We start from the raw sequence: 11,003 nt of genomic DNA, 5'->3' as shown, positions 1-11,003 counted from the left end.
ATCTCCATGTTTGGCCTCCATTTGAGATAATTTTTCTCATTAAGTCAAGCAGTGGAAAGGAAAGGAAATCCTCCTCCCATTTCTGTAACAGATAGCATCATGTTGTCTTTATAAGACAATCTACTTCAACCTCCCTCCGTATCATGAAGAAACTTTTACCTCAGAGAAATTTACTATAAATATATTATACATCTTTATTTACAGCAAGCAAGATAGGCAAACAGGAACAGCATGAGGTAAATCACAGCGCATGCAGAGCCTGCAGAAGAAAAGGGCAGCAAGAGGGGAAGAAACTCCCTCTTCACATGCACAGCAACCAATCAGTGCAGTTTGCCTCATGCAGGACCCAGCATTCTCCAATCAATCAACTATAATTGGGTGTTCTGGCTCATTGTGCAACCCCACTGTTCCAGCTATTAAATTTAAATATTTTAACAGTAAGTAACAAGAAATTAATTGGGGCAGCATGAAGCTTCCCATTTTATACTAGTTGAGCATGAATGCTGGCTTTTCCACACCTCTTAATTTGCTATGGTTGAGAAACACTGATAAAAGTAATAGTATTATGGACTTAATTTGGCCCTGGCATTAATTAGAATGATTTGTCTGCCTCAAATAGACCATGATTTTGGTGACATAAATGTATTGGTGTTTTTTTTTAGTAAGTGCGAGAACTATAGTTGCAGAATTTTCTCCCTAGTGGGCCAAGGAGAAGCATTGAGAATTATGGATCTTGAGTATGTGTAGTGGTTCTGGTAATACTGATAGGTCCAGCTCCAACTGATCTTATTGATCCACAGGTTATCTTTCAAGAGGTCTGCAAGGAGGGACCACTGATAATCACCATGATTTTGTTCTTCATCTTTGCATTTCCACCTTTTGCCAGAGACCTTAGAGCAGCAAAGAAAACAGCTCATGTTAACCTCACAATAGCCCTGTGAAGTGCATTACATAGGAAGAAGGACTCATCCAAGGCTGCAAAATAATCCCCAAGGCAGATATCTCTAAGCAGATGAAGGACTTGGAACCAGCTGGAGGTTGTCCTGTACTCTTAAAATCCATTATCCCATTCATCTGACGTAAACAATGCCTCCACCACCGCTCATAGGTAGGAAATTACTGCTAGCAACCTTTCTGCAAACCTTCACAGAGGTATTGTTTTTTCTTGGGAGAAATCACCAAGTACCCAAGGCCAACTTACCTCAGTTCATAAACCTTGCTGGCTTGACTTAGTTGTAAGGGCCAACTTTTAAAACTGTTACGGTGCCCACAGAGGAACCAATACTTTAGCTGGCAAAACTATGTTTAGGAAAATGGGAGAAATTGTATCCATATCTTAGTTATCATATTGCTCAGAAATACTTAAGTAATTAATCACAATGAGGACCAGAATAGGCCTTGAGAGAGAACCCTGCCAAGAACTGTGGAGGCCATGTGGTCGCCAAAAATATCAGATATGTACAGTGGATTTGTTAGTCAGGTCCTTTCTTCCCTAGGTCCGACAATTAACTGACCAGCCCCGTCATTTATGGAAGCAAAATTGACATTTTACATCCTCTACAAGTGTTTGCCTGGCTCTCAACTGGGAAACTGAATTTGAGCCAATTCTCACACTGAAGAATGGTTGTCAGTTAAAAAGAAAGAGAAAAAGCTCCTTCCGTTACTGTTGTTTTTCTCAATGAATCCAAGGCATGGATGTCAAATTTGATCACGTCACATGACATATTGCAATGTATCATAACTTTTTTTGCCTTTGCAGAGCTTGGGTGGGTGTAGCCTGCGTGTCATGCATCTGGCCCTTGGGCAGCCAGTTTGACACTCCTGATCAAAAGGGAACCTTATATATAGAGGAGCGGTGTGGTGGCTCAGAGGTTAAGATGCTGGGCTTATGGCTGGAAAGCTGTCAGCCCAGGGCCGAAATCCAAGCTCCTTGTGACTGGGTGAGCTCCCATCCACGCCCAAATTCCTGCCAGCTAGCAGTTTGAATGTAAGTAGATAAATAGGTACCACTTCAGTGGGAAGGTAACAGTGCTGTGTGATGTCATGTTGGCACATGACCACAGAAATGTCTTAGGACAGTGCTGGCCCAATGGCCTTGAAATGGAGATGAGCACTGCCCTCTATTGTCAGTAATGACTAGCAGAGTAAAATCTGCAGGGACTCCTTCACCTCACTTATTAAATAAAAGTTATGTGGAGGTAATGATAAAAATACTGTATGAAATATATGAGTCCAGTGTGTACGTGGGAATCTGACAGATAATCTATTGGGGGACAGGGAGCAGAATTTCCCATAATGCTTTAAGGCAGCTTTTCAGAATCTGGTGTCCCTCAGTTCCCCTGCAGCTCTCAGCTAGCCTTGACTCCAATCCCACTGGGTCCTTGAAGCTCACTTTGACATCAAGGACACCATATTTCAGCAATCCAAGTGGAAAGCAACTAAGGCAGAAAGAGATTTCTTACCTAGCAACATCTGGTGTAGCCCCGAGTAGCGGCCTTGGAGAAGACGCAAACAGCATGGTTGATGGAAAATATTGCATGGTTCTGAAGCTATTGCCAAATAGGGCTTAGGAGAAGGCAACTACCATGGGAGTGGGAGCAGCAAACTATGGGCCCCATCAAGTTCTTTAGAAACCAATTCGTGACTCTAAGAGCCCTCTTCCTATGTATTGTGGGCAGAGATGAAGTTCCCTTTTTCTTTTCATTGGGAAGAAATTTAAAGGGCAAAATGATGCTTTAAATACCAAACTCGGAAAAACTACTTCTTTTGTTCCTTTCAGATCACTGATCATGGACTTAAAGTAGAGATCAAAGTTCAATCTATAAGCAGAAGGAATTAAAACTCATAGTGTTTTAATTCACCAAATTTAGTAAAAACGGTCGTCTGTGTCTAATTTCCTCATTTCTGTCCTAGAACATGCACTCACCAATCTAAGCATTTACTACATTAAGAGCAGATGGAGTCAAGAACTAGTGTCAAATACTAGCAGTGTACTCTTATTCCTTCACCTAGAATGGTCATTCAAACAATTTTGCAGAATGCAACATTTCCAACCACGAAATATTATTAATACTATTACTACTACAACTACTGTTGTTATCATTATCATAATTTATTATCATTATTGATCATCGCACAGCCAGTCAGATGTTCAGACTGGGTTTGGCATTTTTGTCTATATCGAGTACTTATGAAGTACCTGGTATAGGCAAATGTGGATGTTTAACAGTGTTACAGATATTGTCACAGAATGGAAGCTGTTCCAAATAAAGCTGCCTTCTGTAATTGACTGATGGCAAATTTGTCAATGCCTATGGTGTTCAAGTGGTGCTTCAGTTGTTTTGGGATTGCTCCCAAGATGCCTATTATTATTGGTACTACCATTGCTTGCCTTTGCCATATCATTATTATATACTTTATTCATTAAACATGAAACTCAGTTACTGAACATTCAAAAATGCAGACAAATGCCATTGACTGGTGCTACTGATTGATACGGGTTGATATTATTATTATTGTTATTTACACATTTCATCTTTCCACTAACAAAGGATTCAGTGCATTTCTCGCTCTAAGAAAACCTACCTTATGCTTGAAACTCATTGACTTTTATTATTACAACGTATGTTCCGATCTTCATGTTCTAACCATTCTTGATCCCAATTACTGCTCATAAAATGTGGGTTCTGTCTAATCTTCAGAGTGTCAAATGAATAAACTTGCCAGATATAAATCCTAGTTAGAAAAGCCATTGTGATCTGACTATCAATCATCACTAGATAGTAGCAAAAAAGCACAGAAAAGTCCTTTCCCCTAATTGGTGATCTGGATTTTTGCAGCTCAAATCTGGTAACCCTACTGTAATATAGTATCCAGGTTGCTGCCCATAGCAGATTGGGAAGCTTAGTTTTCCCCATCTGAAATTACGAATGTGAGCTTAGCTCAGTCTCTTTCAACTATATCCACTTGACAATATTGTTACAAAGATGGAGAAGTAAAGTCGAGTGAGAAAGTCCAGCAGCTGGGCAACTTTCTGATTAAATGAAGATACATCAATATACAGACTTGAAATGAAATAGGTTAAATGTTGCTTCCTTAATCTAGGAGCCAATAGTTAACCAATATTTCCAGCAGGAACTGTGATGATGCTGTTAAAATCCTTCGTTGTTTTTGCATCCTGGTTATTAGATTTTTGCCCTTGAGTCTTTTTATCAGCGTATGATGGGAGGGGGGAAAGCCCTATAAAAATGCAAGAGAGAGGCAGATACACCACAGTTGGAGGACAGCCCTGGAGACGCTATGAAGTTAATGCAGGTATGTACAAATGAGGCGGCAGATAGCTGGGTCAATGATATTTCTTGCACATTAACATAATCTACTAATGTTTCAGATCATGGTATGTTGCTTTGGCATAATAGGACATTGAAAAGAAGTTAATTCTTGGCTAATATTGGCTTCTCAATGGTTAGGAATTACCTACATGAAGAGTTGGTGGATTCACTTTAATCAGTCTAGGCATTGTTGAGGATACTGTAAATACATGTCTTTACTAACAGGTTGAACAATTTTTTCCAATTCATATCCAACAAGTTTATGTTTGCTTTCTCTGAGTGCCTTCAGGATGAGATGGACACATTTAAAATAGCCATGCAGGCTAGGAATTCTAAAGTTGTGATAAACACAGTCAACATTGGGGAAAGTTTGCTTTACATGTTTTGGTGAAAAGAAGTATTCTCACTAGGCACTACTTAGCAAGCAGGGATTGGGTATATGAACTCTTGAGAAAATACCTGCTTGAGACTATTGACAAAACAGATCTTTTTCAAAGGTTTCCATATCTTTCCAGAAAAAAAGTATATTTTATGTTAAGTTTTTAGATTTATATATATTAATTCAATTATGTGATATTGAAAATTAAATGATTACAGAAGGCCTAGTTCAGGAAGAGCACCCAACCCCCTCATAAATAGGCTGCAGCTACCTACACCCTCCCTCTTTCCTCCCCCTCCCTGATGCTCTCTCCTTGAATTAGTATAGAAATACAATTCTGGCACCTTTGTCCATTTATTAAATAATTTTGGTAGTATTTTAAATTCAGCATCTGAGTGTTTTTTAGGTATACTAGTGACTGGTAAAACAGGTCACGATCTGTGGGCAGAGATTTGGGCAATTGGCAGTGATCAGAAACCTGGAAATGGTTACTATGAATAGTTAAAGAGAAAGCAGTACAAATATTTGCATATTTAAATTAGATGCTAAATTTAGGAGGAACAGTGAATGAACTTTTGTGTGAAAACCTTGTAATCTATGCAGTTCAATATTTGTGCTGCCAAAAAATCCTGGGCTCAGAGATATTCTCTTTTGTTTGTCTCTTATGACTATGACTCATAAACAATAGTAATAAAAGGCAGATCCAGCAGACCAGATACCTGTTGAAGCTATAATAATTTATTAAATGTGCATACTGCCCAACAATATCAGTCCCATTTGCATAACATCCCTTAGATATGCTAAACTATGTTCTGATACCGATGCCAAAGTAATGAAATCTTTCTCATTTCTTCCCTCTTTTACATCCAGGCAAAGAATCAGTTGCTAGCAACTTTCTTGTTCCTGGTTGCCACTCACTGTTCCATTCTCCAAAGTGGCGTGGCCAGCAGCAATCAAGCCTGCCGTCCTATCAATGCTACCATTGCAGCTGAGAAGGATGGCTGCCCTGTCTGCATGGCCATCACCACTTCCATCTGTAGTGGCTACTGTAATACCAAGGTAGGTATATGAGGGAGAAATCACCATTGAGAAGTGTTAGAACAACATTCCTTGTCCCAAGGTAGCACAGATGACCATAATGCCTGGTGAGTTTATGTGCCTAGAAGGGCCCTGTATGAGAAAGCTATCCTCTATCCCAGCACCCTTTTAAGACTCAAGCCAACGCAATGACTTGAAAAAAACCTGCATTCAGTCATAGCTACACATTTCCCTAAATAGGGGCTGCTACTGTTTGTTTCCTGCAGTCAGAGACATAATGGACAGGTAATATAAAGTTGCCAGGAAAGGGACTATGGCCTTGGTTTACAGCAGATAGTTTTCTCATCTTGGTGACTTTTGGAGAGAATTCTAAAATCTTGTAGATGTAGATTATGTTTATTGGAACTGTTACTTTGTGGTTTGACAAAATGCCTTTTTGGGGATGCTCTTGAGAGTTGACTTCAGTTGATGGGCACATGAATCCTGCATGGGGGTATTTAAGCATTAGCACAGAAAGGAGGTTGGGAGGAGCTTGCTTTGCAGCTACCCACTCCTCAGTCTCCTAACCATTTGGCGCCTTAACATTAAGGGCATTGTAATCTTCATAAAATAGGGCGTTACTTGACTCAAGGAGATAACTGCTCTTCACTTGCTTGGTTACTACTGGGGGGAAAATACAGACACCCCTGAACAGTGGATTTCCTGTTACATATTACAGCCTAGCAGGCTTTGCAGTCCATCCTAGAAGAACAGGCAACTTCTTTCTATCAAGAGGCTTTGTGCAGCCTTAGTTTCCCAGACAGAAAATGTCACTTGGAGAGCCTTAGTTCTTCATTATTTGCTTTTATATGACCACTTTGCTGCCCAGTGTGCCATTACATTGTCCTACTACTCTCCAGAAAGGCAGTGAATGTCCCACCAATTTCCCAGTTTTGATAGCATTGAGAAGGGACCTCAGGAGGTTTCTGGTAGCAGCATGTTTGTGGTAGTAGCAAGCCATACACACGCAAATAGGCAGGTAAGCGAAATTAGACTAACACTAGGCAGAAGGATGGCACCTGTGACATTTTTGGGTGCTGCCCCATGAAAAAGCCTGTCATGTCTAGCTAATCTCTCTGTCTTTTACAGGATATACTGTGGAAGCCTCTCTTCTCCTCCTTCAGACAAAAGGTCTGCACTTACAAAGAAATACAATATGAGACTGCACTTCTGCAAGGCTGTCCCCCAGATGTTGATCCATCTTTCATCTACCCTGTAGCTCTCAGTTGTCATTGTGACCTATGTAACATGGATTCCAGTGACTGTACTGTTCAGGGCATTGGGCCTGACTCCTGTAGCAACCAAAATCTCCTTGCCTAATAAAGAAGGGTGACTAATAAATGCCTGCTAGGCCAACAATAGTGCATATGCTTGTAGAAATGCTTTATTGAATGTAACTGACATACTTCAATCCAGTCCTTGCATGTTCACTCCATCTACTTTTCCATCAGGTTCATATATTAAAGGAACTCACTCTGATTATAATCTTATATTATCTCTGTTTCTGAGAAGGATAAACTCTAAAATGAAATGTAGCATCCTGGACTTAGATTTTTACTTCTTCCCTATGAAAGCCTCTGTTGTAGCCAAACAGATGCGTTTGGAAAGCTAATTTGAATACAATGTATCATCTTTTAATGACCCCATAATCCCTTGCAGGGTGGAGTCTGGATAGCTGAAGATCTAGTGTTTTAATGGCTGGATGCCCTTCCTGTCACCAATGCAGAGTTTTGTTCAACAGATATATTCTCAGTGTGCCCAGAGAGAGAAATATCTGCCTCTACCTAGGATCGAACTCTCAGCCTCCTGATTGTGAGGCGAGAGTTCCACTTCTAGGCCACTGCTCCATTCCTGAATTTGAATACAATGTATATGGGTTGCTATAATTTGGACAGTTGTAAACCAAAAGAAGGGTTACTGTAGGGATTTATAAGGAAGTGATATTTGAATTAGGGTTCCAATCAGGGTTTGAACTCCTGCCTGCTGAGGAGAATGGAAGGTGCAGAAGGTTCACATCTCAAATGTGAGATGCTGAGGAAAATAAACTTCTCATGCCTTTTTTCCTCTGATATACCTATTAAAATAACTCCTCCTTTGAAAGACGAGTGTCAAACTCGCCACATCATGTTGCCATCACATGATGTATCAACATTTTTTCCTTGGCTGAGCTGGGATGGGTGTGGCTGTACATGGGTCTGGTCTGTACGCTGTCAGTTTGACACCCATGCTTTGGATCATTAGATATATACTCTGAGAGATATTGGATCTTTCCAATATCTCACAACATACCTCACAACAGGATCATTTTTATTTTCCCTCTCCTTTCATTCAATTATATTTCCATACCAATATTAATTGAAAACCCACTGAGGAACTTGGGAAGCTGGACTGAACTCTTAGTGTGCCCTACAACACAGCAGAACTGGGTGACATTCCTAAAATTGCAGCAGATGGAGTGAGAAACAGAATGAATCTCAGGAAAGACCAACTTCAATGAAAGTGTGTAATATTTCTTAATAGAAGAACAAAAAAAATTACAAATGAGAAAAAAATATTCTCTGGAAAGGAAGTACCTTCCCAGTTTACAGAGATGATTTCAGCACTGGGTGACATTGGAGGAATATCCTCTTGCGTCCTCAGATGAGGTCTCTGAGGATGTCATCCTCCATGATGCTGGGGGCAGGAACCTGCTGCAGGCCTTGTTGAGAAACAGGCCCCCGGGGACCAGGGTTCATTAACATTTGACCTGGGAGAGAAGGGACAACACCAAGAGGCTTTAGAACAGCAGTGAAGAAACTTTGGTTACAGGATTAGCTATAGTATTCTGCTTAGTTTTATATCCACTGGGGCATTCTGAACAAATGCTTTACCCAGAAGTCGAATAAAAGATTTGTGCCTTTGTTTCTCTTCCATCCCCAGAAATAGCTTATGTATGAATCCCTCTTAAGATAGCTAGAACATCAGGAAATAGCATCATCACAGCTTTTACCTCTATACATTACTATATTTCACATCTGTTGCCCGTGTTCTATAGATAATAACCTGCTCAACTAGATAGCGACATATGCTCCTGTCCAACCTATCTCCCCCACAGCTGCAAGTTAATGTTCCTTGATGAAAGAAATAGTTCCTTTCGCCAAAAGAAAAAATCCTATCCTAACTCTCAGCAGCTTGCAGCTGTTTCTGGGAGGGGAGTAGCAGTTTTTGTTTTTGATTAATTCAGACCAAGCCTGCCCATACCTTGCAATTGTGGCCGTGGTGCCATCTGGGTTGGCCACTGCTGTCCAGGAGCTTGGTGCATAAGAGGCTGTCCTGGAAGCTGGAGCTGTTGCTGCCCAGGAGGCTGATGCCCAAGAGTCTGCCCCATGGACTGGTGTGGTAACATTCCTGAAGACCCTTGTTGTAGGTGGTGAAGGGGCTGCTGGGATTGAGGGACTCCAGCTTGGGGCTGTATATAAAAGAAGAGGGAAGCATAGCATTCTTTTCGGACTATTACAAGTGCTAAGCTAAGCAATGCAGCCACTTCTCTTTGCTCTTAGAAGCAAAGGAGCTGCGGTGCTGGACTGCTCTAATATTCCAGCAAACTTCTTCAGTTTTAAAAAGTGGAAAAGAATGGGGGGGGGGGGCTTGCGGAGAGCAAAAGATAGCACTCACCGGTTGTTGGCTTAGAAGAAGACTTCGGAGCTGAGGGTTGGCTCCTGGGTTTTGGGGCCTAAGCATGGCCCCTCCTTGGGTGGCCTGTGGCCCAGCCTGTGGGGGACCCTGTGCTTGTGGAGGTTGGTTGGTAGGTGGGGCAGCTGGCTGAGGTTGCTGCACTCGGAGCTGCAACTATGAAAAGGAAAAGAAATATTTCATTGCTTGCAAGAATCTACAAAGCAATTGATTATTTCCCATAAATGTGAAGACCAATGCAAAGGTATTGTAGGTAACCACCAAAAAACATGGGGTTAGTGCTAAAAAGAATGTGACTTTTTGACAGGGATTTGCTGATCTCACTATGTGGAGTGCAGCTGAAGGACTTCTGCAGTGACCAAATAATTTAAAGACACAAAGAGACCTTGCCTGAAGGCCAGTTAAATAAGGGAAAGTCATTTCAAGCCAAAATAATATTTGGGAGAAAATGAACCATAATAGGAACATATTTGTGTTCTTCATCAATAGACTGAAAAAAAGAATGAGGGCCTGTATATGAAAAGCCAGAGAAGTATGGGGCAACTCCAACCAAAATAGTGTTTTCCCTTAGGGTGATGTGGTATATAACATGCTGAAGGCCATCTTTCTAATTACAGCGTAGTGAAAAATACATTAAATTTGTTTAATAGTTAAATGACATTCTTTCTTAAACAATATCTTTCCCACTTATCATCTTAAATTTAGTTTGTTGGCAATATTTGGCAGGGTATGGGAGCCTATGTGCAGGGTCCCGAGGTCTTAGCTTGTGTACCACTCAGTTATGAAATGAGAGTATTGAATTAACCCAGAGATAAATTTGCTTAGCCTCCATCCTCTTTCCATCCAGAGCACAATCTTATAGGACCAAAGAAGTGCAGCTGCAAGAAAATAATGATTCAAAGATGGGATGAATCCACTTAGAAAAAATGCAACAGCTTCCACCTCCACAAAGGACTCACCAAACCCTGTTGCCGTTCTTCCATGATTCCCACCTGAGGCATACCGGGGCTCACCTGTTGCCCACCCATCTGCAAAAAGATAAAGGGAGGGGCAAATCCAATAAGGAATGGCCAATAAGGCAAGGAGACAGGTAATGCAGTTCTGATACCAAGATCATGTAGCTTTCTTCTGTGACTGTTGCCCAAAGGCAGTCAGGGCAAAATCTACTCTGCTTAATGCCTTACCTGCTGCTGGACTCCTGGAGTTACTGGCAAAGTGCCAGGCTGCTTTGTCAGGAAGGATTGTGTGTTGGGTGTGGACCCCATGGGCTGAGAACCCCCCATCTGCTATAAAGAGAGATGGAGAATAAATAAATTACAGCCTTCTGGAGTTAACTGTAGCATTACACAATGCTAGTGTTAAATGTTTCATAGTCCAAAATATTTTGAATGTACTCCCATACAGAAGCACAAATAAAACATTCTGTACAAACGCAAAAATGTTGGTCGAGGAATTAAAGCTAAAGGTGCTATATGCTTAGAAATGGCACAGCTTCAATTTATTACCAAGCAAAAAATACTGTAAGTAATGTATTAAATGAAACT

At 41.0% G+C, this 11,003-nt stretch overlaps 2 protein-coding genes across 6 annotated transcripts in view; one reads left to right on the top strand and one right to left on the bottom strand.

Annotated features, from left to right (window-relative positions):
- Positions 1 to 5,526: 5,526 nt before the first annotated feature.
- Positions 5,527 to 7,489, top strand: LOC116521260 (lutropin subunit beta-like; the record flags this gene model as incomplete). The annotated part of the gene is made up of 2 exons (XM_032235948.1): positions 5,527 to 5,769; positions 6,877 to 7,489. Coding segments are annotated over 2 exons (474 nt in total), but the record flags the coding sequence as incomplete, so codon positions are not given.
- Positions 7,490 to 8,276: 787 nt separating this feature from the next.
- The window catches only part of MED25 (mediator complex subunit 25), a 28,006-nt gene continuing 25,279 nt past the window's right edge, over positions 8,277 to 11,003 (bottom strand). For 3 of the 5 annotated variants that reach the window (XM_032238020.1, XM_032238017.1, XM_032238021.1), the window contains exons 16-20: positions 10,644 to 10,745; positions 10,419 to 10,487; positions 9,442 to 9,615; positions 9,028 to 9,235; positions 8,277 to 8,533 (exon numbers count right to left, since the gene is read on the bottom strand). In XM_032238020.1, coding sequence (XP_032093911.1) covers positions 8,424 to 8,533; positions 9,028 to 9,235; positions 9,442 to 9,615; positions 10,419 to 10,487; positions 10,644 to 10,745 — 663 coding nt within the window. In that variant the 3' untranslated portion in view covers positions 8,277 to 8,423. The remainder of the gene's footprint in view (positions 8,534 to 9,027; positions 9,236 to 9,441; positions 9,616 to 10,418; positions 10,488 to 10,643; positions 10,746 to 11,003) is intronic. The other 2 variants (XM_032238018.1, XM_032238022.1) reach the window with 2 other exon arrangements.

Source organism: Thamnophis elegans, chromosome Z, assembly GCF_009769535.1.
Source record: "Thamnophis elegans isolate rThaEle1 chromosome Z, rThaEle1.pri, whole genome shotgun sequence".
Taxonomy (NCBI): Eukaryota; Metazoa; Chordata; class Lepidosauria; order Squamata; family Colubridae; genus Thamnophis; species Thamnophis elegans.
The sequence above is the reverse complement of the archived record's forward strand: the minus strand, read 5'-3'. Positions and strand labels throughout refer to the sequence as shown.